Source organism: Drosophila miranda (genome assembly GCF_003369915.1).
Source record: "Drosophila miranda strain MSH22 chromosome Y unlocalized genomic scaffold, D.miranda_PacBio2.1 Contig_Y1_pilon, whole genome shotgun sequence".
Classification (NCBI taxonomy): Eukaryota; Metazoa; Arthropoda; class Insecta; order Diptera; family Drosophilidae; genus Drosophila; species Drosophila miranda.
Genome location: NW_022881603.1, coordinates 35,980,079 through 36,002,189, shown reverse-complemented (window position 1 = coordinate 36,002,189; position 22,111 = coordinate 35,980,079). Strand labels below are relative to the sequence as shown.

The following is a 22,111-nucleotide window of genomic DNA, read 5'->3' as shown; positions in this document are numbered from 1 at the left end:
TTCCTCCAATGCGTTGGCCACTGGCTAGAGTGGTCGATGTCGTTTTGGGCAAGGACGGAGTGTGTCGCGTCGCTGACCTGAAGACATCCTCAGGAAACATCAGGAGGGCCGTCACTCGGCTATGTTTGCTGCCCCTTAAGGAATCTGTTGAGAGACTAGCTCCCAACGGGGGAGTATGTTCGGGCCAGCCGCTGAAGAATAACCGTAACTTTAACATTATTATTGTATGAGCAGAGAGAGCCGCCTATGTTGTAAAACGTTGACGTTCTGCAGAGCTGCTGCGCTCTCCCGCTAAAGGGGCTCTCTGCCGCCGCCACTTCGGCAACTACTTTGATCTGCTGCCGCCACTTCGGCAATCACTTTGATCTAACGCCGTCGTCTATAGTTTAGTTCTATGCTAACCCCTCTGCGCATTGGTTGCATATCGATCTCGCATAAGGTTTATCTGGCAATAGCAAGCAATCGGCTTCCGCTAAGCCACCAAGATTAAATACGAATTATAAGGTTTAACCCGAAATCTCTTTTCATTTTTGAAACACATAGGTGCCAAAAAATCTTGGCATCTCAAACAATACTAATACTAAATTATTTTGTTGTACGAATCGAAAGAAAATGCATTAAACACGTTTTTTTTGTAATTCTATTAAATTAAAACAATTTAAATGAGAAATAAAATTTACAAAAAACTATAACATAAAACAATAGTGTGTTCTATTCTATTTCCGTTTCCCCCACAGTAAAACACAGCTGCTTATTCCATGATTTTGGTAGTTTTTATTTGACACATTGAAATTGAATTTTCGATACACGAGTATGAATGTATAACCCTGGTAGATCCTTACTGATGTCGGTACAGGTCTTTTTTTCTACACAAACACTCAATTAATTACAACATTTAATGTGTGCACGTATGCTAATGATAATGCCCTGCCTCTGTCTCGGGCCTCATCTACCTTGACATCTGCCTTTCTTTCCTTCCTTTAACTGACTGACTAGATGGGGGTCGTTCCAACTTCAAGTATTCGTTAGTTTGAGTTTTATTTGTGGTACTAGCTGCTGCTATATAGGGGAGATAAATATTTCTGCTAAAGATTGAGAGCAATTGCAGATTATGCGTATAGGAATATCAATATCATTGTCTTCTTGGCCAACGTGTCTCTCGTGTGTATCGATTGGTATGGAGGGGTTACGTCAACGCCAGCGCTGCCAGTTGGTGCTGCTAAATACATGCTTGCTTGCTTTACTCTCTAGCTATCAAACCTAGTCATCCTCATCCTAATAATTATAATCATAATCGTAATATCGTCTCGGCATGGTGCGGTGCCGCAAGTCTTTTGCAAACCATTACAAATATCATTATAGTTAATATACAACTAAATATCAATGTTAATAGAAAATTAGCTAACCCGGTTCGCTAAAGCTAACTAAACATAAATACGAACATAAAATTCACAGAAACGAGTGCGCCTCACGAAACTAAAAGTCTGTTCTGTCTGGGATGGTGCTGGATTGTGTATTAGCAGCATGGCAACGCAATGGGTTTCCGGAGCCGCATCTGTCCTGGGAGCCATTGTCACCTGGTAGGCCCAGAGCAGGCAGACTGAGACTTCGTCTGCTTTCCTGTCTCTGTAGTTGCTGCACTGCTTCCGCCTGAAGTGCCACCAGCTGAGCCAGGGTTGGGCTCGCGATCGCGGTCTGCGCGATGGTGGTGTCCGTGGTGCTGATGGCGCCTGTTGCCACGATAGTGTCGACGATTGTGATGCTGATAGTTGTTATTAGTCGGCTCTGGCATGACACGATGTGTCTCCTGCACAACTGGAGCAAAGGTGCTGCTGCTTGTGGGTTTAAGGGCCTCGTTCTTGGCTGGTCCCTCCAATTTCTTAGCGGCCTCCGCCTCTTCACGACGCCGACGTCGTCGTACATCATCCTCGGTCTCAATGGAAATTACAGCAGCACTGTCGGCCTTTACATCAATGATGGCTCCGCGACTTTTTTGCTGCAGATACAACTGGGACATGCGCTGCTGCATTTCCCTAAGCTCTTGGGTCACTTTGAAGTCGGGAGCATTGATAAGCTCTGAGGGAGGCATGGCGCATTTTAAGCTGTCCGACTCGTCACTGATGTGTTCACGACAAACGGGACAAAGGGCCTGGAAGGGATCAGCCGTCTTCTGCAGCCAGGCGGGCAGCTTTTCAAACTCCTCTTGGTAGTTGCGCCGTAACGCATTCAAGTGCCTGGCTAGGCAGTAGCTGTGCAGGTAATGGAAGCACTCGGTTCGAATGAACTCGTCGCCCTCGGCGAATCCGTACAGACAGACCACGCACTGTCCGCTGGGCAGGTTGCTGCCGGTCAGATGCTCCCTCACCACCTCAATCAGGTCGAAGACCACGGGAAAGCCCAGCGACTCCTTAATCTTCACATTGCAGGTGGTTCGTATGGCCTCCAGGCGAGCGTCGTCCAGTCCTCGGGGACGAAGCAGTTTGAATGTGGGACTGACGTCTGGGTAACCCGGCGTCGGCTGCACCTGCAGTGTGACACATATGTACTGCTGTTCGTCGTCCTCCCCAGTCAGCGGAAGAACCGTTGTCTCGATTAGGTCCACGTCGCCGCTTTTGGGGAACGGTAATTTCCGTGTTTAGTAGCATAAAGATTTGTTTTTCAGATAACCTACCAGGCAGTGCGCTTGATACAAACGTCGTCCATTAGAATTGCTTCTAGCGACTCCACCTCGTCTTGTAATCTGTGGGAAATCATTTTCCGTTAAAGGAAAGCCGCTGTCCAAGCATTTCTCATTCACTTACGCGTCCATGTTATTCGGATTTTATGCTGATTTTGATTATTTTTGAGTTTTAAAAAATCGATTTGGGACACCTGAAAAGTATTAAGTTAGCGTCAGTGTGACCTCGGATTTATATTTAATATATACCGTCCGACCCTCAGAAAGATACCGAAACATACCGTCTTACTTTAAAAATATACCGTAAATATACTGACGAGCTCAAGTTCTATTATACATATTCCTCAATTTTGATATTCCGTCGAATATTAATAGCTATATAGAACATTAAGCCATGCCCACATAATTTTAAAATACTCTCTTTTATTGGATCTTGCCTAAAAAAAGGTTTTATCAAAATAGGTCAAAACAACAAAAACGAAAGAGAATAGTCGTTCATACTGCTCAATTTAGAGATTCCGTTGAAGAATTCTGGCTAACTAAAACCTTAAGTTTGGCCCACGTAATTTTAGGCCATTAATCAATCAATTTTCTACGAGATTGGCTAGTTTTCAGTAATTGCTCTTATTGTATTTTGACGAAAACAAGGCTTTAAAAAAATAGTTCAACAAAAAAACAGTTGCTAGTATTTGAAGACATGATGCGTGTATATGTACATATGCCTTTGTATACCCTATTTCGTTAATTTAATATGAAGATCCTGTTTTTTAAACTGTTTTTAAAACGTAATTAATAAAGAAATTTTCTCAAATTGATAAGTTTTAGACATATTCATGCATATGATTATTGTCTTGTATTTACATACATATATATCCTTATACCTATACTTATATGTACCTTATATCGTTGAAATAGGTTTAAAACAGGGACTAAACTGTTTTTGCATTATTTGCAGTTTGGGATGACAAACATAAAAAAAATCACCAACAATAAAAATCAGAAATAATAATTATTCAATAAAAATAAAAAATAATAATTATTCAATAAAAATCTAGAATAATAATTCTAATAATAATATAATAATAATTATACAATAAAAAAAAAAAAGTATTCAATAAAAATCAAGAATAATAATTATACAATAAAAATAAAAATTAATAATTATATAATAAATGTTTTGATATAAAAATAATAATTATTCAATAAAAATCAAAAATAATAAATATAATAATAACTATATAATAAAAAAAAAAATAATTATTCAATAAAAATCAAGAATAATAATTATAATAATTATTATACAATCAAAATCAAAAATAATAATTATACAATGAAAATCAAAAATAATAATTATATAATTAATGTTTATTGTTTATAATGTTTATGTTTATAATAATTATAATAATAATTATTCAATAAAAATCAAGAATACTAATTATAATAATATTTATTCAATAAAAATCAAGAATAATAATTATAACAATAATTATACAATCAAAATCAAAAACAATTTTTTAATTTCTTAAGTTTTATTAAGGTAAGAAGATAAAACGTAATTAATAAAGACCTTTTCTGAAATTGATATGCTTTAGACATATTCATGAATATGATTGGTATCTTGCATATATATATATATCGATCCTGATACCTATTCCTGCTCTCTGTAAGAATACAATAAACTGCAAAATATCGTTGTGATATCTTAAACTAAGACTAAGTTGTTTTTGCCTTCTTTGGAGCCTGGGATGGCAAACAGTTTCTTAATTCTATAATATCCTATCCTATCCTTTTCCTAGGGTATGATTTTCATGTTGCCGCAACATGGAACGCGATTTTTGCTCTCGGCCAATGACAATCGTAAAAAAAATCCGTTTCACCGGTTCGTAGTTTGGCGGTATATTAAAAAAAACTAAGTTTATGTGGATATATTGTATGTGGTGTATATCATATCGGTTATTACCGACTCATACCCGATTCAAATAAATACCGAAACATACGGTCTCATTTTCAAAATGTACCGACGAATTATTCATATTCCTCGATTTTGATCTTCCGTCGAATATTACTAGCTAGATAGATCTCTCAGCCTTGCCCACATAATTTTATCCGATTAATGAACCTATTTTCTACTTGACTGGCATATTCTAGACAATTGCTTTTATTGGATTTCTACTGAACGTTAAAAATTAAATTTAATAGATTGATGAAATTGACAAAATATACCATTATATACCGATATAATTGACTATCGATTCAAAAAATCAATGGCTAAAAAATCCATGTCGCAGCGCCCTTCGATAGCGCGATATCGATATCAGCTGGCGTTGAAAAGGATGCAATGGAAAATAATTTATGTTTTGGCAGCACTTTAAAGAAAAATTCTGAATACATTCAAGTATTCAATTCTTTGAATAATTATATGAATGTATCTTACAGCTCTCAAGTTATAGTGCTCTTCTTTCTTTCATTCTTTTATTCTCTCTTGCTTTCTACGGTAGTTCCTCCGAACTACCCCCAAAGCCGAGCAGCGGCATTTTGGCAGCTTTCAACCCCCTGATGGAGTGAGTGCCACGTGCTTCCCTTAGCTTTTGGCCTCCTTTCACGCACACAAACACACGCACTGGCAGCAATCAATGAAAGTGAAGCTTTGCCCAAATTAAACAGAGGAACTCTATCCGCATGTGAAAAATTTCCATGCACTCCGTACGTTCATCCTGTGGCCCGTCGTCCTGCGTTAGCGCCCGTGCCCGTCTCTCGGTTCTGGTGGTGGTGGATTCTCGCTCGGCTTTTCACCACGGCAACGTCGCTCGAGAGCTTCTGGCTGGCAGTGCTATCACGGCGCCAAGCGTTTCGTTTCACTTTGTAACAGAAAGCTCAAATCAACGGTCGTGTCGTGAAAATTGGGCAAAGCTCCGTGTGAAAACGCTAAAATTCCTCGAACGAAATTGATTTGTGCGTGTGTGTCCATGATTATTAGAGTGCATTTGATCTAAAGCAAAGTATTAGAGAATTGCAGAGTGCATTTTGGGTTCACGGGCACAAAAAGGTTTTCCAAGTTGCCAAAAACGTTGTCTGGAAGGGACATTTGTGCCATTGTGTTTTTGCGCGTGTGTGTGCCTGTTTGTGTGTGAAAAATCCGCCCTTAACAGCAGCCAGCCAGCAAGGAGAGAAGCTAAGCCAAGTCAAACTTTGGTACGTTGGTACGCTAGCACGTTGGACAGCAGCACATTCAGCCCGTCCTGACGTGTCCTGCGCACTCACACACACAGCGTAAACTTGTTTCCCTATCTCTCTCTCTCTCTCCCTCTTTCTCTCAGTCCCAGTCCCAGCCCAAGTGGCAGTGGTAGTCTCTTTCTTTCTCCTTCCGAGAACTTGTACATAATGAGCGGCGCTCGTATTTGTGAGGCACGTGGAATTTCCAGTGACAACAGTTTATGCAAATTGCTTTCAGCAACGAATTCGATTGTTTCGTGCCCTTCACGCCAACGAAAATCTGCATTTCTGTGCATTCGCATTCGTATTCGCATTCCAATAAAACCAAGGAAATGCGAAAATTCATCAGACTCAATGCGATTATAACAAATATATACTCGTACGACTTTGCACCTTGGTAACAGGCAGGAAGCAACATTTTCGATCCATGTGCCCGAGAAGAACAAATTGGTATGATGCACAATTAGAAGAAATAGAACTAGATTTTGGCAAGATTTCAGCATCAAGTCATTAATCATGGGGCGAGCCGGCGAACGCAAGCAAAATTTTAAATTGATTCTCTATGAGATATGAGCATCAATTTATAAATTTTCAAACCAATTTCCGTAGATCTTACCTCAGGCACCCACCAGTCTGTCTCTCTTTGTCTATCTGCTTCTCTCTCTCAACCACTCATCCATTCACCCACTCACCCACTCACCCACTCAACCTTCTGCTACCTTTGGCTCCATGTGGCAAAGTGAAATTGCATTGAGGCTGGCAATGTCATTGGCTAAGGGGTTGTTTTTGCCAAAAAGCTCAGACCTCTCCTCCCCACCTTTTTATGTAGCTCTCATCCTCAACAGGCCAACAGTTGATGCTGTGCCAAAAAGTAAGAAATTGAACTTTGTGCCTGTCTGACTGCAATCCCGCCTCCATGCGAGCTAGAGTGAGAGCGAAAGTTGGTGGTACATATGTACGCGTACATACATTGTCGAAGTATGTATATAAGGCACTGGCATATAAGTTATTTTGGCTGGCAAGTGCATGTGTCCGCTGGGTGCATGCTCCTGAAAAATGAATTGTTTTCTCTTTGTTTTGTTTTGGCTATTTATTGATTGAAAAAGGCAATGTTTCACCAAGATATTTGGACTTGCGATAAGAGAGAACAATGGGAAGATAGTTCCTGGTTATGTTTCTTTCTTCATCTTATGATAATAAAAAATTGTGTAGAACAAGAACCAACGACAGAGTTTCTGAAGGACTCATCAGGCTAAAATATAGCTTATTTTTATACGCTGTTTTTTTTTAAATGCTGACGGTTCATATTAAGTTTCAGCTTAAAAAACTTTCCGTCGGTCAGACATCAGCTGCGTTTATTTGCATAATATCATTGTAAAAACAACTCCTTCTATCGAAAGCGGCCCAAGCTTAAGAACGCGTAAACAATCCGAATCGGTGCGGTGCTGGGGTACACAATCCTAAGTGGAGTTGGATTTCAAAAGGGATGGCGGGAGTTTGGGCTTGGATCTGGGTAGCTTAATGCGTCCAGTGCCGCTCCGCAGTGTAGCGCTGATTTCCAGGAAATCCGCAATCTTCCCCACTCTCTGCTCTCGCTGCATCTGCACTCTGAGCAGATCGGATCCCAAAATAGCCGCAAATATGGTATTTTTAGTTGGAATTTTGAAATGATCATCGTGAACAAACTTCTGTGCGGTGCGCACAGGGTTTATTATTGTGTACGTGAACAAAAGCCAATAAAATGCACAAAATCGATTGCATAAACAAAAAATATTTCATTGGCAATCAAATTGCATGATTTATGCAGAATAGAAAAACACAGCTGGGCGCTGGTCGCTGGTCGCCGGTCGCCTCTCCTACTTAAACCGAAAAGTGTTCCAATCGATTTGGCTTGGAACACGCCATGTCATCAGATTCGTGTCCCTTAATCCGCGCTCTCCCGCTTCGCTCCGCCCCGCCCCGCCCTCCGATTGTCTCTGCTTTAGCTATTTCGGTGGCACTTTAACCGGGAATAAGCTTTAAAGCCATCCCCTGCTGATGTTGCTGCTGCTGCTCCTACCCCCAACACCGGGTCGGAAAGGGGATGAACTTGTTATACCCGATACTCAAAATGAGTATTGGGGTATATTAGATTTGTGGTAAAAGTGGATGTGTGTAACGTCCAGAAGGAATCGTTTCCGACCCCATAAAGTATATATATTCTTGATCAGCATCAATAGCCGAGTCGATTGAGCCATGTCTGTCTGTCCGTCTGTCCGTCCGTCCGTCTGTCCGTCTGTCCGTCCCTATCAGCGCCTAGTGCTCAAAGACTATAAGAGCTAGAGCAACGATGTTTCGGATCCAGACTTCTGTGATATGTCACTGCTACAAAAATATTTCAAAACTTTGCCCCGCCCACTTCCGCCCCCACAAAAGGCGAAAATCTGTGGCATCCACAATTTTAAAGATACGAGAAAACCAAAAAATCGTAGAGAATGACCATTTTTTTTTAGAATGCAGAATCTGAATTGGATCGTATTATTATTATAGCCAGCATCAAGAAAACAATTTCATTTTTTCTCGCCCTGTCTCTCTCTAACACACACGTAGCATAGGCGGCTTTGCTTAGAGTAAAACATTAGCGCCTAGATCTCAGAGACTATAAAAGCTAGAGCAACCAAATTTGGTATCCACACTCCTAATATATCGGACCGAGACGAGTTTGTTTCAAAATTTCGCCACACCCCCTTCCGCCCCCGCAAAGGATGCAAATCTGGTGATATTCACAAATCTCAGAGACTATTAAGGCTAGAGTAACCAAATTAAGTATCCGCACTCCTGTTAGATCTCACTATAAAACGTATATCTCAAAACTTCGCCCCACCCCCTTCCGCCCCCACAAAGGACGAAAATCTGTTGCATCCACAATATTGAGGATACGAGAAAACTAGAAACGCAGAATCATAGATAATGACCATATCTATCAGATTGCTAAATCTGGATCAGATCAGATAAATTGTATAGCCAAGAGGAACAAATCAATTTGCAGTGGCTACGCAGCGCCCGACGTCACGCTCATACTGATTTTCTGTCTCTCTCGCACGCACTCTTTGTTGTGTCGTTTAATATTAGCGGCGTCTGCCGGAGGAGAGCCATACTGACTTAGTATCGGGTATAACCGTAGAGTTGCGGTGTCCGCAGCAACTCACAACGTTCCCCCTCGTTTTTTGTTGTTGTTGAATATCACTTTTGGAACGACGCAATTACGTTTGTCCTTTTTGGCGGTGTTTTGTTCAGGAGCGCAGGCTTTTATACCTGTTTACGTACACATCTAATACACACACATTTAGGAGGATTGGTTAGCTTGGTAAATTTCCATTCATATAAATTTCCATCGCTTGGCAAGGCATTGTTCTCTGGGTTTGAATCGGTATCAAAGCCAAGCCAGAATCAGTGCGATTCGAGGCGGAGTGGAGTTGTATAAGCAGTGCAACACAATTACATCCTGTCCAATTCAATCAAACTTATTCTGATTGTGCTTTCAATCTTTCAATCATAGCCGCAGTGCGCCCCTCATTTAGCAATTTCCCTTAACAATGAGTTAAGCATTGTGTTTCAGTCTGCTTTATGGGAGGTGGAGGGGAAGGTCTAAGTGGGCCAAACCGTTCCAATGACAGGGCCAGGGTCGTTCTGTCCTGCTTGAGCTTTATATTTAGAAACGCCAGTGGCGTGGCCGTGTGGTTGGTGTTGCGGCAGGGTGGCTGTGGGGATATTGCGACGCAAAAGAAACAGCAATCACAGGAGCTTAATATTTCCACACACTGGTTTACTTAACGTCAATTGGATTGTGTAATCAGCAGGCGACGGACGAGCGAAGGAAGCAAAGCGCCGCACCGCACCTCACGCAAGCAAACAAATGTTGCAGTGTGTCTGAAGATGGAGATGGAAGGGACTGGCTGGGAGCTTGTGGCATTGAACGCACTCCACGCTCCAAGTCCTTTTATTATCTTTACCCTCGGGGCTGGTCCCATCGTGGTGCTGTTCCTGGTCTGCCATCTACTCTGAATTAACGAGCTTATGGTGTAATTTTTGTGTTTGAGCTTTGTGCATTTTGCATTTTGCATCCACGAGATACATTTATGTGCGCTGCCTGCCACTGTGTGCAGTAATTGAATAAATATTTACACCCACCCATCCAGGGGGTGGGCACGGGTGCCCAGGGGGCTGGCTGTTCGATACCACTAGCAGTTGTCGAACAAGTCAGCCATCAAAAGACGTCATAGCGCATTACGTATACACAAAATAATGAAGAATCGGAAAAGAATATATAGACCGTATAGTGGCGCTCTGTGTCTTTGTGTTTGTGTGCAGATGTACAGATGTGTGCATACACAGAGCTATCAATGAAGCGGCAGGACGCCAAAAGCTTACCAGAGCTTTCCTCTCTCTACTTCTCTCTCTTTTGGCATTGCTCTCTAGCTATGGTGGAATTCGATTCTACTTCTTGCCAGACAGCTGCTGCTGTTTCGCGACAACACACCCGCTCAGAGAGAGAGAGAGAGAGATGGCTCTGGCGCTGGCTCTAGCTCACTTCCTCTCTTTGTCGCTTGCTCTGCTGCGTCCTCTGGCTTTACTACGTCAGCAGAGCAGAGACGAGCCTCCAAGTAAATAAGCCAACATATACACACATATGTACATACATACCTAGTATATAGTACATAGGGCTGCCCTGCCGCGGCCTCCACCCTTTATTTACTTTATGTACGAGTATGTGTGTTCTAGTCTCGTGTCCTCTTGCTTTTCTCATTGCTCTTTCCTTTTGCAACGACCTTCCGTAGGAGTCAAAACTTTTTGGCCCTACACACTGAGCAACAAGGTTCAGGAAGTCACGATTTCTGGGCGTTTAGGTCTTAGATGGGTGAGGTGGTTCAGTGACTCTCCGTCCGCGCAGCGATTTGACGATTGAGGGGCCGGGTGTCCTTCGTCTAGGCGGGATGTGGAAAGAGATAAATTTCCTATTAACTTTCTGCCGTGCGTGCATAAAAATTTTGTTCCTTAAGAGAGAGATTAACCAGCAATATGAAAAACTTTATGAATTATGCAGGAGCGAGTACTCACCTATAAGTAATATGTAGATTCGCCAACTTATAAAGTTATAAGAGCAAAGAAATGGGAAGGGAAGGAGATTTCGAATTACAAGTGCCATCGAAAATTTGCCATTAACCAAGGAAAACCCGCCTTAATGGCTAGCAATTAGGACACAAATTGAGTTAGCAGCCACTAGAAGAGGACGCCCCACCACTGAAAAGAGCAAATGCCAGCGCACACACACACATATATGTATTACATGTACATTCGTACACTGGCACACATTCGCACCCGAGGAATATTGATCAAACAGAGTGCCGTCGGAGAATCATATAGTTGTGTTGGCCTTTTCCTAATCGGCTGCTTCATTTTTCAGAAACCTCGGCGCGACTTGAACCACCCGAGCGTTGATGGCTGCCACCAAAATAATCGATGCACCGCGCAACGGCCACGAGATGGCTCCATTGAACACAAGGGCACGGGGCGATGGGACCCACGGCGTGACCATCGTCCTGACCGCCCCGCAGCGCAACTCGGTACAGTCGGTGGACATTCCGGGCGGAGATCCGGAGCGGGCCGCCTGGAGTGGCAAAATGCAGTTCTTCCTCAGCATCATCGGCTACTCGGTGGGCCTGGGCAACATCTGGCGCTTTCCCTACCTGTGTCAACAGAACGGCGGCGGTGAGTACACACCCGTGGAATGTCCATGGAATGCCTTGCACATGTTCAGATTACCCGAACTATCAGCAACTGCCACAAGTGCATATCGCTGCAGTTTTTTCCAATCAATGTCTGCACCCAACCCCAAAGACTAGCCCCAACCCAACTCCACTCCACTGCCAATTTGTTGCTTCTGCTGGCGTCACCTGTGCGATAACGCTAATTATACAGACTGCAGGTGGTACCCCCCACCGCTCCCTTTGCTCCCCCTCTCCCTCCCGACCGGTCTGTGTGGCATATCCAATATCATGTGGCCAACGAACTAGATATAAGTATGAGCAGCTAATAAAGTGCACAGCTTTGACAATAACATTATGGGATTTAATGTGCACTAATTGCATAGCTTTATCATCGCGTCTGGCGAGTCCGGAAGACCCAATTGTGGGGGCCTTGTGGAGGAGCTTTGCATCGGCCCACTGGGGAAAGGGGAAGGGCACACGCCCCGTGTCGAGCACGCACATTTCTAGTGGCAATTCAACCCCGCCCCGGCTTTAATTCAATTACAAACTAGAGAGAATGACCAAATTGCCAGCGCAGAGTACTCCCAGCGGGCACACAGGTGACGGAGCAGATTAATATTTAATTATATAAGCCAAGAATGCACCAGACCTACAAAAAGTGTATTGTTGGACCTTCATGACAATAAATTCCTTCTGCCTCGAGCAGAACACGATCCAGAAGAGCAAATGCAAATGCAAATGCAAATGCAAATTGATTTCGTGTCATGTCACTCAAGTGGACTTTGGACTTAATCCCCACACATTCACCCGTGCTTACATGCCCTCCACCACACATAGGTGCATTCCTGATACCGTTCATGATTATGCTGATACTGGAGGGAATACCGCTCTTCCTCATCGAACTGGGCATGGGGCAGCGCATGCGGCTGGGCGCGTTGGGGGTGTGGAACACCATCCATCCGTGGCTGGGCGGCATCGGAATCTCGTCGTGCATTGTGACGCTGTTCGTGGCCCTGTACTACAACGTCATCATCACGTGGGTCTTCTTCTACCTCTTCAACAGTTTTCGGGTGAGTTTTCCCACACAGATTGGGATCTCGAAGAGATCTGCTTATAAGGTGTTTCGATCGTTCCATACTCCCCTAGTACCCCCTGCCCTGGTCCACCTGTCCGACCAACGGCACTGGATTCGCGCTTGAAGAGTGCGCCAAGTCGTCGGAGACAACGTACTTCTGGTACCGCACCACCCTGGACGCCGCCCCGTCCATGGACGAGCCCGGCGGCCTCAAGTGGTGGATTGTGCTCTGCCTGATGCTCTCCTGGACCATCGTCTTCTTCATCGTGATGAAGGGCATCCAGAGCTCCGGCAAGGTGGTCTACTTCCCCTCGCTCTTCCCCTACATCGTCCTCACCATATTCTTCATCCGCGGCATAACCCTGCGCGGCGCTGGCGCTGGTCTAATGCACATGTACACGCCGAAGGTGGAAAAGCTGCTGGAGCCAACGGTGTGGCTGGACGCGGCCACCCAGGTCTTTTACTCGTTTGGCCTCGCCTTCGGCTCGCTAATAGCCTTCGGGAGCTACAACACGCCGAAGAACAACTGCGTCCGCGACGTCCTGCTGGTGTCCGTCTGTAATGCAGTCACAGCCATCTACGCGAGTGTCGTCATCTTCGCCATTCTCGGCTTCAAGGCCACCATGAACGTGGATCGCTGTGTGGCAAGGTGAGTTGAGTACAGCAGCAGTAAAGCAGTACAGCAGTGGAAATGGCTGGGGTGGGGTCAGCACGCATCGGTGGACAGGCACCTGGGATAGGTCATCACATCATCCAAAGTTGACCAGTTGTAACTGGCACGAGGCTTTGTCTCCGTGCCTATTTACGTATCGTCGTATCAATGGACATCTGGGTATTTGTGTGCCCTGCCGTTCATTGATATTCGAATCGATATATAGAATCGCGGTCGTGTCTGTCAATTTGTATCAATTAATGGTCCCACGCTGAGTTATTTGCAATTGCTCTTGAACTGTCCGGCCGTGTCCGTGGGCTCTAACCGACTTAAACCGGTCTTCGTCTTTGTCTTCTGCCCCCACAGCAACACGGACATCCTCGTTAGGCATGCGTTTCTGGAAAACAAGAACGCCACCACCCTGGAGTACGAGCATGCGATGGACAAGCTCAACGACACGGAGAAGACCCTCTTTCAGCTGAGCGAGTGCACCCTATCCAAGGAGCTTGACAATGTGATATGCCTCATATGGTATCCTGCATATCCAGTAATTCATTGTTCTCCTACTTCCTCCTCTTCTTTAGGCCGCCGAGGGAACGGGCCTGGCCTTCATCGTGTTCACCCAGGCAATTGTGGAGCTGCCGGGCGCCCCCTTCTGGGCGGTGCTCTTCTTCACCATGCTGCTGTCGCTGGGACTGGGCTCGCAGATCGGCATCTTGGAGGGCATGCTGTGCACCCTCTTCGACATAGACATTATCAAGCGGGTTAAGAAACAGCATGTCACTGGCGTGGTATGTCTATTCTGCTTTACTGTCGGTTTCATCTTCTGCACAGGTGCCGGGGAGTACTGGCTCAAGATGTTCGATTCTTTTGCCGGCACCATTGGCCTGGTGGTGGTGGCCCTGATGGAGATGATCGCCGTTATCTTTATCTACGGACACGAGCGGTGGGTACCCCTGAAAGCATTCCCTCAAGACAAGTCCTACTAGTCCTCTGCCCACAGCTTCACTGAGGACATCTATCAGATGACTGGCTACAGACCCGGCCTCTACTGGCAGCTTACATGGCGCTACATTGGGCCCGTAATCATGGTCTGCATCCTGGCCTCGTCCATCGTCTTTATGGTCATCCGCAATCCCACATACGGAGCTTGGAATGCCGAATTGGTGGGTTCATCTCTCATCGAAGGCTCAACTTTGCCGCTTGCCTGACACTTACTTTTCAATTTGAATCCAGGGTGTGGTGGAGCAGAAGGAATACCCCAGGTGGGTCATGGGCATCGCCCTTTCGATGATCATGGCCGGCGTTCTTCCCATGCCCATTGTGTTAATCATGCGCAGCTTCCAGTGCCTGAAGGTGGACCTGGACATACACCAGGGATCGATCCGGCGCAACGAGACAACCGCCTCCACCAAGGAGATGATTGACAACGACGACGATGTAAGTCCCCCCATCATGTGTTCGCATTCGCATTCGCGATCCAGCTTTCTTTATACTACCATTTGGTGTGTTGTTTGAGCGTTCAAATTGAACCTACATCTAGGCTAAGATAATGCCCAGCTCTCTCTGGACAATAAGTGTAACTAATTGTGTCTTTCTCTCACCTAAAAAACATTCCTCACACTTGCGCTTGATTTTCCTGTCTAAAAATGCTTCAAACAAAACCAAAAAACAAATTCAAATCACGCTCATTGTCGTACAGAATATGAGTCCGGATATGCCACCGCAAGATTCATTAGCGGCGACACGCTTCACAATTGGAGACTTCGAAGTAAGTTGTGTCTTGTCCTGGTCAGCCATCCCCCAATCCCCTAATCCCCGGATCCCACACTCCCCACTCCCGCCACATGCACCTCTCTCTATAGACACTAACGCTAATCACACAATTCTCTGCTCTTCTTTCCCCCTATGCTCCTGTGTCCACACTCATTGGTCAATGTTTAGAATTAGAACGAACCGAAACGAAACCCTGGAAACGTTGTTAATTAAGTGCTGCGCCAAGTTTTAAAGATCCTCCAGAAATTACTTAGAAAACCAAACAGAAAACATAAAACAGAACCCAGTTAATCCCTAAGATAACACGAAAAGTAGTTAACTCTAATGCTCATTCGCATGGCCCCACACCAAAAGACACCGATCACCGATCACTGATCACCGAACTAAGGACAGTGCTAAATTCCACGTACCGTGTGCCCAAAAACTGCGTAGTAGCCAAACCAAACAGAGAATGCTCATTCCTCAGATACTCCCTCCTACAACTTACTCAATCCAATCTCAAAACCACTAAGAACTAACCAACGCACAGAAATTTCTCGTAGCTAGCAAATCAGCAAATGCAAATCAATGCTTTTTAAAACTGACATAGAAATATATTTAAATTAAATTCAATATTAAGCCAGCGATAAGGGCCAGGCCACGACAATTATTTACAAGCGTTATGTTTAGGGAAAAGACTAGCTAAATCACTTGGGCAGGTAGGGGCATGAGAGGGCTCAGCAGATATAAGTAGGGCAATGAGTGTATATATAAATGAAATGGTCAGATATAGGCAGTCAGTCCAGTCCACACAGAAGGCAGTACAGTACTTTAATTGGCGGTCCAGCGAGGGAAATTTACAGGTAAAGTAAACAGTCCAGACCACAAATACGATACGAAAACTGTCATAATTTTCCATTTAGTTTGTTCGTTTGTTGGTTCATTGTTTTAGATGTTTTTGTTGTACCTCGTACACTAGTACCCAAGTACCCATGTACCCATGTACCCTTCTATATCTTAATTCTATGAATGTGATAGATGTGATTACATTATGTACATTTTACATTCTACATGTAAATATTGTACACTTTACTTGTTGTGCTTTTAAGAAGTTTATCAGAGCGCCATCTGTTGGATGTGTAGGGAGCTTTTGCTTGTAGAATATCAAGTATACGCCGCGTGGTGTCGTCGTCTCATATGATTTATGTATTATAATTTGTACGATATTCTTGATTTCATTTCGTAGAGGACCATTTCGTTTTTTGTTTGCTCATTGCGGTCCCTTCTAATCCGTTTCTGCTCTCGAATCCAATCAGGAGGACGATGAGAACGATTTCAGCGGACCCGCCCTGGGTGGCCACGCCAAGACCCAGAGCGACTTTTCCGACGACGACGAAACAGAGCGAACGCAATGTCAAGTGAAATATTAATTAAACTGAGAGTACGGAAGAGAGAGAGAGAGAGGCAGGGAGCTGGAGTGGAGCCGTGCCGAGATGAGCGAAAACATTTATAAATATTTACTCTAAGTATTTTAACATAATTTAAAGCTAAACTAAGAAACAGAAAGAACAAACTGAAGAGTTTGAATTAATTGAATTCTAGTTCGAGCGCGTAACTATAATTGTTAAACCGTATTTTTAACACAAACTGAACTCAAACTAAACTAAAACTAACTCGTAAATAGCGAGTACAATGAGCTGCTGTGCTGTGGAAGAACGAAAGCAGGACGGGACAAAATTAAAGAAGAAAGAAAAGAAAAGGAAAACTATTAAATAAAAGGGGTTGCTAAATGTTTCGATTGGATGATTATGTAGCGTAGCATTTAATTGGAATGCTTTAAGCTTTACCATTAGACACTTTAACACACAAAATGAAAGTATTCTGGTTTCCCATCCATAGCCCTCCGCACCCCGCCCCACCCCAGCCAATCTTCAATAGCAAACGCTTTGTAGTCGACTTAGGAAGCGCATTTCCAAAGAGTTTAACTCGATATTTAGTTTAGTATAGATCTACTGTCTGTTATTATTTGGACTTCTTACATACAACACTTGGGAGTGCATGCCAAGACCCCAATCTATTAAATCTAACGAGATCTAGAAACAGAGTTACACAATTTAATGTTAATTCAAACAAACAAGTTACACTCTATAGACATTTCAAGCTCTAGCTGCTTTGAGCGAGATACAAGTAAATACTTATTGAATACAAAGATACATGGAATGTGTGATATTCTAAATAATATCCTCAGAACTTAGTCTAAGCGAGAAACCTTATCGATTTCACTTTGGTTTTAAGACTCTTCGATCCCCTCCTCCCCGCCCCCATGCAGCCACACCACATCTGTTCTCTCAACCACATCTTTATCTCTATTGTTTGCCCCACCCCACCACTCCCCGCTCTTCTGATTGAGTGTATTTTGTGTGTATTTTACCATATACCAACAGAACAAAACAAAACGAGAAAAATAAACTGCTGTGAATAGATTTAGTGGTGGTAAAGCTCTACTGAAGAAGAGAAACCATAAAGCTAATATTTAACTAGTTCTTAAGCGGCACTCGACACCACACCACACCATCCACTCACTTCCGTTCACTCCGAGAACTATCTGACCCGGACCCGTTCCCCTTACCATTCCCAATTCGGTTTCCACCAAATGGTCTTCGTGCAATCCTTATGCAGAACTGTGCACTGCTCATTAACAGATAACAGATAGAAAATACCATTCTCCTCACCTCCATCTATCCAAGATACACTTATCCTGAAATCCTATCAATCGCAATCCCAATCGCAATAGAAACCGAAACCAAATATCAATCAATTACCACATAATAACAAGCCTAAATGTATAGTTAACTTGTTTACGCCACTATATATACAATACCTATAGGTATATACATATAGTGTATACAGTACATATAACCTATATACATAGCTATACTATACCTACGTATAATTATTGTATATCAATTATTGTTGAGTAGAAGTGCGCAACGGACTCGTGTAAATTTGATTGTATTAAAACACACTGCAAAGAGATGAATACTTATATAAACCATTATTATACCGTATGCAGGAAATGATTATGATTATGATTAATAAAGATATTTCAAGATTAGGGCGTTAAGTTGAAGAAGAGCAAAACGAAACTCGAGTGTTTTTCTTAATCCCGTCTTGGGACGTCTGACGTTCCTTTCTAGAGTCCATGCGCAATCTGCCCTATACTGGACCCACTGTACCACTGAACAATGATTCCACAAATGGCACGTTTCATCCGCGGACTTGATTGGATTCCGATAGAGGACAACAATGCCTCGAGATTTGTATTTGGTGTGCCACTGGTCAAGGCACCTTGGATCGGAGGCCAAAAATTACCGATTAGGCTTATCACAGCGGGGAAAGTTTTGTTTGGTTTTGCCTCCAAAATAACATGCAATACATATGATTATACAAGTGACGATCGGGCCGTGTCCGGCAGGGAATGGCATTGTTATTATTATCACGGCTGACAATTGAAAAGAGAACGTTAGTTTCTACGAAAAATCAATAGGAATATCCACACGTTTCATTGGCAAAACAACCGGCATATTGAATATCTCACTTATTAATAAAGAAAATATACTAATAGTTATATTTTCGATATATGCATGGTTCATTCTTAATAATCACTTGAGTATTTGTATCCCCAATCATATCAGCAAACCGAAGTGATTGTGGGAAAAGTTCACCCAAGGAGGGATTGGCACCCCCGGGTGACCTTTGTGGATCGGTAAGCGTCATTATTGGACAGAAGCATCGTAAACGGCATTGGCCTATAAATATGGTAAAATACCTGTTGTATAAGAAGTGCTGCTATCGATCGGTTGATAAGGGAACATCCCATACTATTATGGGAAGACAAATGAGAGAAGAGCAGCAGCAGCAGCAGCAGCAGAATCCGCAGATTAGAGGCTGATCCGCGATGGCGTAACAGCAGCTCCATCGATAAGAGCGGCTGAGGGACCGACCGTCTGCTGTTGTGCAGGCATTGCGAAAGACCTTTGCAGACCTGCCAGACAGGTATGCCCGAAGGGGGCGTGGCCAGCATAGCGTCCCGTCGTTTCTGGTGGTTTCCGAGCTGTGCCACCGCCGAGCGGGCGCATGCAGTGGGAGGCACGTACCAAGCGTCAGCTGCAGCAGACTCGGGCCGGGCCTGGCCTTATCTTATCAGGGCAAAGGCAAAACATACGTTCCCATATGTTTCTGAACCGATTCGGATCCGATCGGAGCGAAGCACAAGAGTACAGAAAAGACACAAATAGAACGAAAACAGAATGTTCATGTATGTTACTTGAGCGCAGCGGCCGGCGCAGAGTGCCGCAGTTTGGATTGTTGTGGCAAAGCAGAAACAAGTGCCCCGCACAGACAGCAGAAGCTGAAGCGCAACAAGTTCCCCAGAGATTGCCATTCCCTCTCGCTACAAAGCTCAACCTCAAGTAGGCTGCAGATAAGCTTGCATCTACTTATGAAGGTTTATTAATTACAATCAGAATTCGCAAATGAGACTTTTGCGAACGTTAATCGTGTAATAAGAACTAATTTATTGTCGAATTTATATTCAATAAGTCAATTCTTTTGTAAAATACCGACATGGAAAAACGACTGGGAATTCGACTTCCTTAATATCTAATATCCATTTTCACCATACAAAATTTAAACGATTCGCTTCTGATCGTATTCACCAACATAATAAATGAACCGCCAGTGTAAAGCTCTTCCGATCACTTGCACACAAGACTCAAACCAAGCCAAAAGCTTCGCGTCCTGCGCGCTCTCTTACACACAAACAGGTTGTGCTTTTATTATTGTATTCGTTTGTTCTTATCACGCTCTTGATACCCTTGCAGAGAGTATTTCTCAAAAAATATACGTGGGTATATTAATATATAATACTATTACACACTCGTTTCGCTCTTGTACGTTGCTCGGCCCCCACTCGATTCGTTGCTTCGATATTGGACCGAGACAAATCGATCTAGATATAGATCGGATGATTATATCATTTTGATAATATAGCACGACCGATGGCTTTCAAGAGTATCAATCAGTTCGGCCTTCCTTTCCTTGCATTTTTCTATTTTTGTCGTTTTGTTGTGACTCGTTTTCTTTGTCCTCTTTGTATTTCTGCAATCGCTGGGAAATAATCAGGCGAAATAAAAACGAGGGGGAACGTTGTGAGTTGCAGCGGACACCGCAACTCTACAGTTATACCCGATACTAAGTCAGTATGGCTCTCCTCCGGCAGACGCCGCTAATATTGAACGACACGACAAAGAGTGCGTGCGAGAGAGACAGAAAATCAGTCTGAGAGTGCCGTCGGGCGCTGCGTATCCACTGCAAATTGATTTGTTCCTATTGGCTATAAAAATGATCTGATCTGATCCAGATTCAGCAATCTGATAGATATGGTAATTATCTATGATTCTGCGTTTTTAGTTTTCTCGAATCTGCAATATTGTGGATGCAACAGATTTTCGTCCTTTGTGTGGGCGGAAGGGGGTGGGTGAAATTTTGAGATACACGTTTTATAGAAAGATCGAACAGGAGTGCGGATACCAAATTTGGTTACTCTAGCCTTAATAGTCTCTGAGATTTGTGAATATCCCCAGATTTTCGTCCTTTGCGGGGGCGGAAGGGGGTGTGGCGAAATTTTGAATCAAACTAGTCTCGGTCCGATATATTAGGAGTGTGGATACCAAATTTGGTTGCTCTAGCTTTTATAGTCTTTGAGATCTAGGCGCTAATGTTTACCTCTAAGCAAAGCCGGCTATGCTACGTGTGTGTTAAAGAGAGACAGGGCGAGAAAAAATGAAATTGTTTTCTTGATGCTGGCTATAATAACAATACGATTGTGGAGATAATGTTTTTTATCCCCAATAGCGAAGAGCGAGCTGGCAGAGAGCGTTTAGCAGGGCAAGCAAGCGCAGAGCTTTAACAAACAAATGAGTGACATAGACATAAGTAACAAACAAAATAAGCGGCTGAGGGCCAAGAATTAGGTGCTATTTGGCAAGCAGCTAATCGGCTGGGTTCTGCTCCGAACATTCACCCCCCGTTGGAAGGCAAAGGCTTTCAACAGATCCATCCTGAAGGGGCAGACCCGCTATTTTTCCAACGGCCCTCTTGAAGATGCTTGCTTGGGCGCAGCTGGCGGCTACGCTGGGATGATCGTCGAACGCAGCAATCGGCGCTTCTTTACGAAGGCGGCTTGTCGTGATTACGTCTTGATCATCGGGAACCTCTGTAATTGCATAGAATGGCAGGAAATTTGGCAATGTAGAAACTGTTGAAAGTTGAATTTCATTTGGCGTGGATATGTAGGTTTTTAATTTATGGAAAAGTTCGCGCTGCAGTTCCTGATTCTCCGATCGCAGTTTTTCCACTTGCACCTGGCACTCGATCAGCTGCTTCCTGCATTGCTGCTCTAAGTTTTGGTACTCCAGCGTTGTGGGTCGAAAATCGTCAATAGAGATGCACGAGGAATTTTCAAAAGCGGTTAAAGCTGCACGCTTATTCTCCGAGCTATCAATGCTTCCTGATACTATCCAACCAAGTTTTGTCTCCTGCAATGTTGGCAATTGGGCTGATAGTCGAATCTGTCCGACGCACATTAAATCGAATAACAAACCAGAACCTATCAACAGATCGATACGTTGGGGCTTGGAGAAATTAGGATCAGCTAGTTTTAGATTATTCGGCATTGGCCAATCCTTTGCGTCTACGCCGAAGTTAGGCTGCATTTCCGTAATTGAGTTGGTGACAATTACAGCGAAGGAAGCTCGATAGCTTGCGTCCTGGGATTGTACAACTATATGTACAGACTTGCTCGAAGGTAGAATGGAATCTCCGATTCCAGAGATGTGAACATAAGACGAGCGATGATCCAACTGCAACTGATCAGCAAGTCTAGATGTTACAAAGTTTGCCTGTGATGCAGAATCCAAAATGGCACGACA

The 22,111-nt window shown here is 43.7% G+C and overlaps 2 protein-coding genes across 7 annotated transcripts; one reads left to right on the top strand and one right to left on the bottom strand.

The window, feature by feature from the left end:
• Positions 1-751: 751 nt before the first annotated feature.
• LOC117189969 (E3 ubiquitin-protein ligase RNF25-like) lies at positions 752-2,919 on the bottom strand. Its single transcript, XM_033395051.1, has 3 exons — positions 2,802-2,919; positions 2,672-2,740; positions 752-2,609 (listed from the first exon to the last, which is right to left on the bottom strand). Exons 1-3 carry the CDS (start codon positions 2,807-2,809, stop codon positions 1,574-1,576), a joined length of 1,113 nt encoding a protein of 370 aa, XP_033250942.1. The 5' UTR covers positions 2,810-2,919; the 3' UTR covers positions 752-1,573.
• A 2,612-nt stretch (positions 2,920-5,531) lies between these two features.
• Positions 5,532-16,996, top strand: LOC108160111 (sodium-dependent neutral amino acid transporter B(0)AT3). 6 transcript variants are annotated; one of them, XM_033395928.1, is made up of 11 exons: positions 5,532-5,869; positions 11,334-11,638; positions 12,475-12,707; positions 12,784-13,361; positions 13,731-13,878; positions 13,949-14,310; positions 14,368-14,530; positions 14,601-14,629; positions 14,705-14,804; positions 15,067-15,135; positions 16,436-16,996. In XM_033395928.1, the coding sequence occupies exons 2-11, from the start codon at positions 11,368-11,370 to the stop codon at positions 16,547-16,549; spliced, it is 2,067 nt and encodes a 688-aa protein (XP_033251819.1). In that variant the 5' UTR covers positions 5,532-5,869; positions 11,334-11,367; the 3' UTR covers positions 16,550-16,996. The 6 variants fall into 6 exon arrangements, with proteins under 6 accessions (XP_033251819.1, XP_033251816.1, XP_033251821.1 ...); XM_033395925.1 differs by having other exon boundaries at positions 14,601-14,804; XM_033395930.1 differs by lacking the exon at positions 16,436-16,996 and adding an exon at positions 15,309-15,499 and having other exon boundaries at positions 14,601-14,804.
• Positions 16,997-22,111: the final 5,115 nt, after the last annotated feature.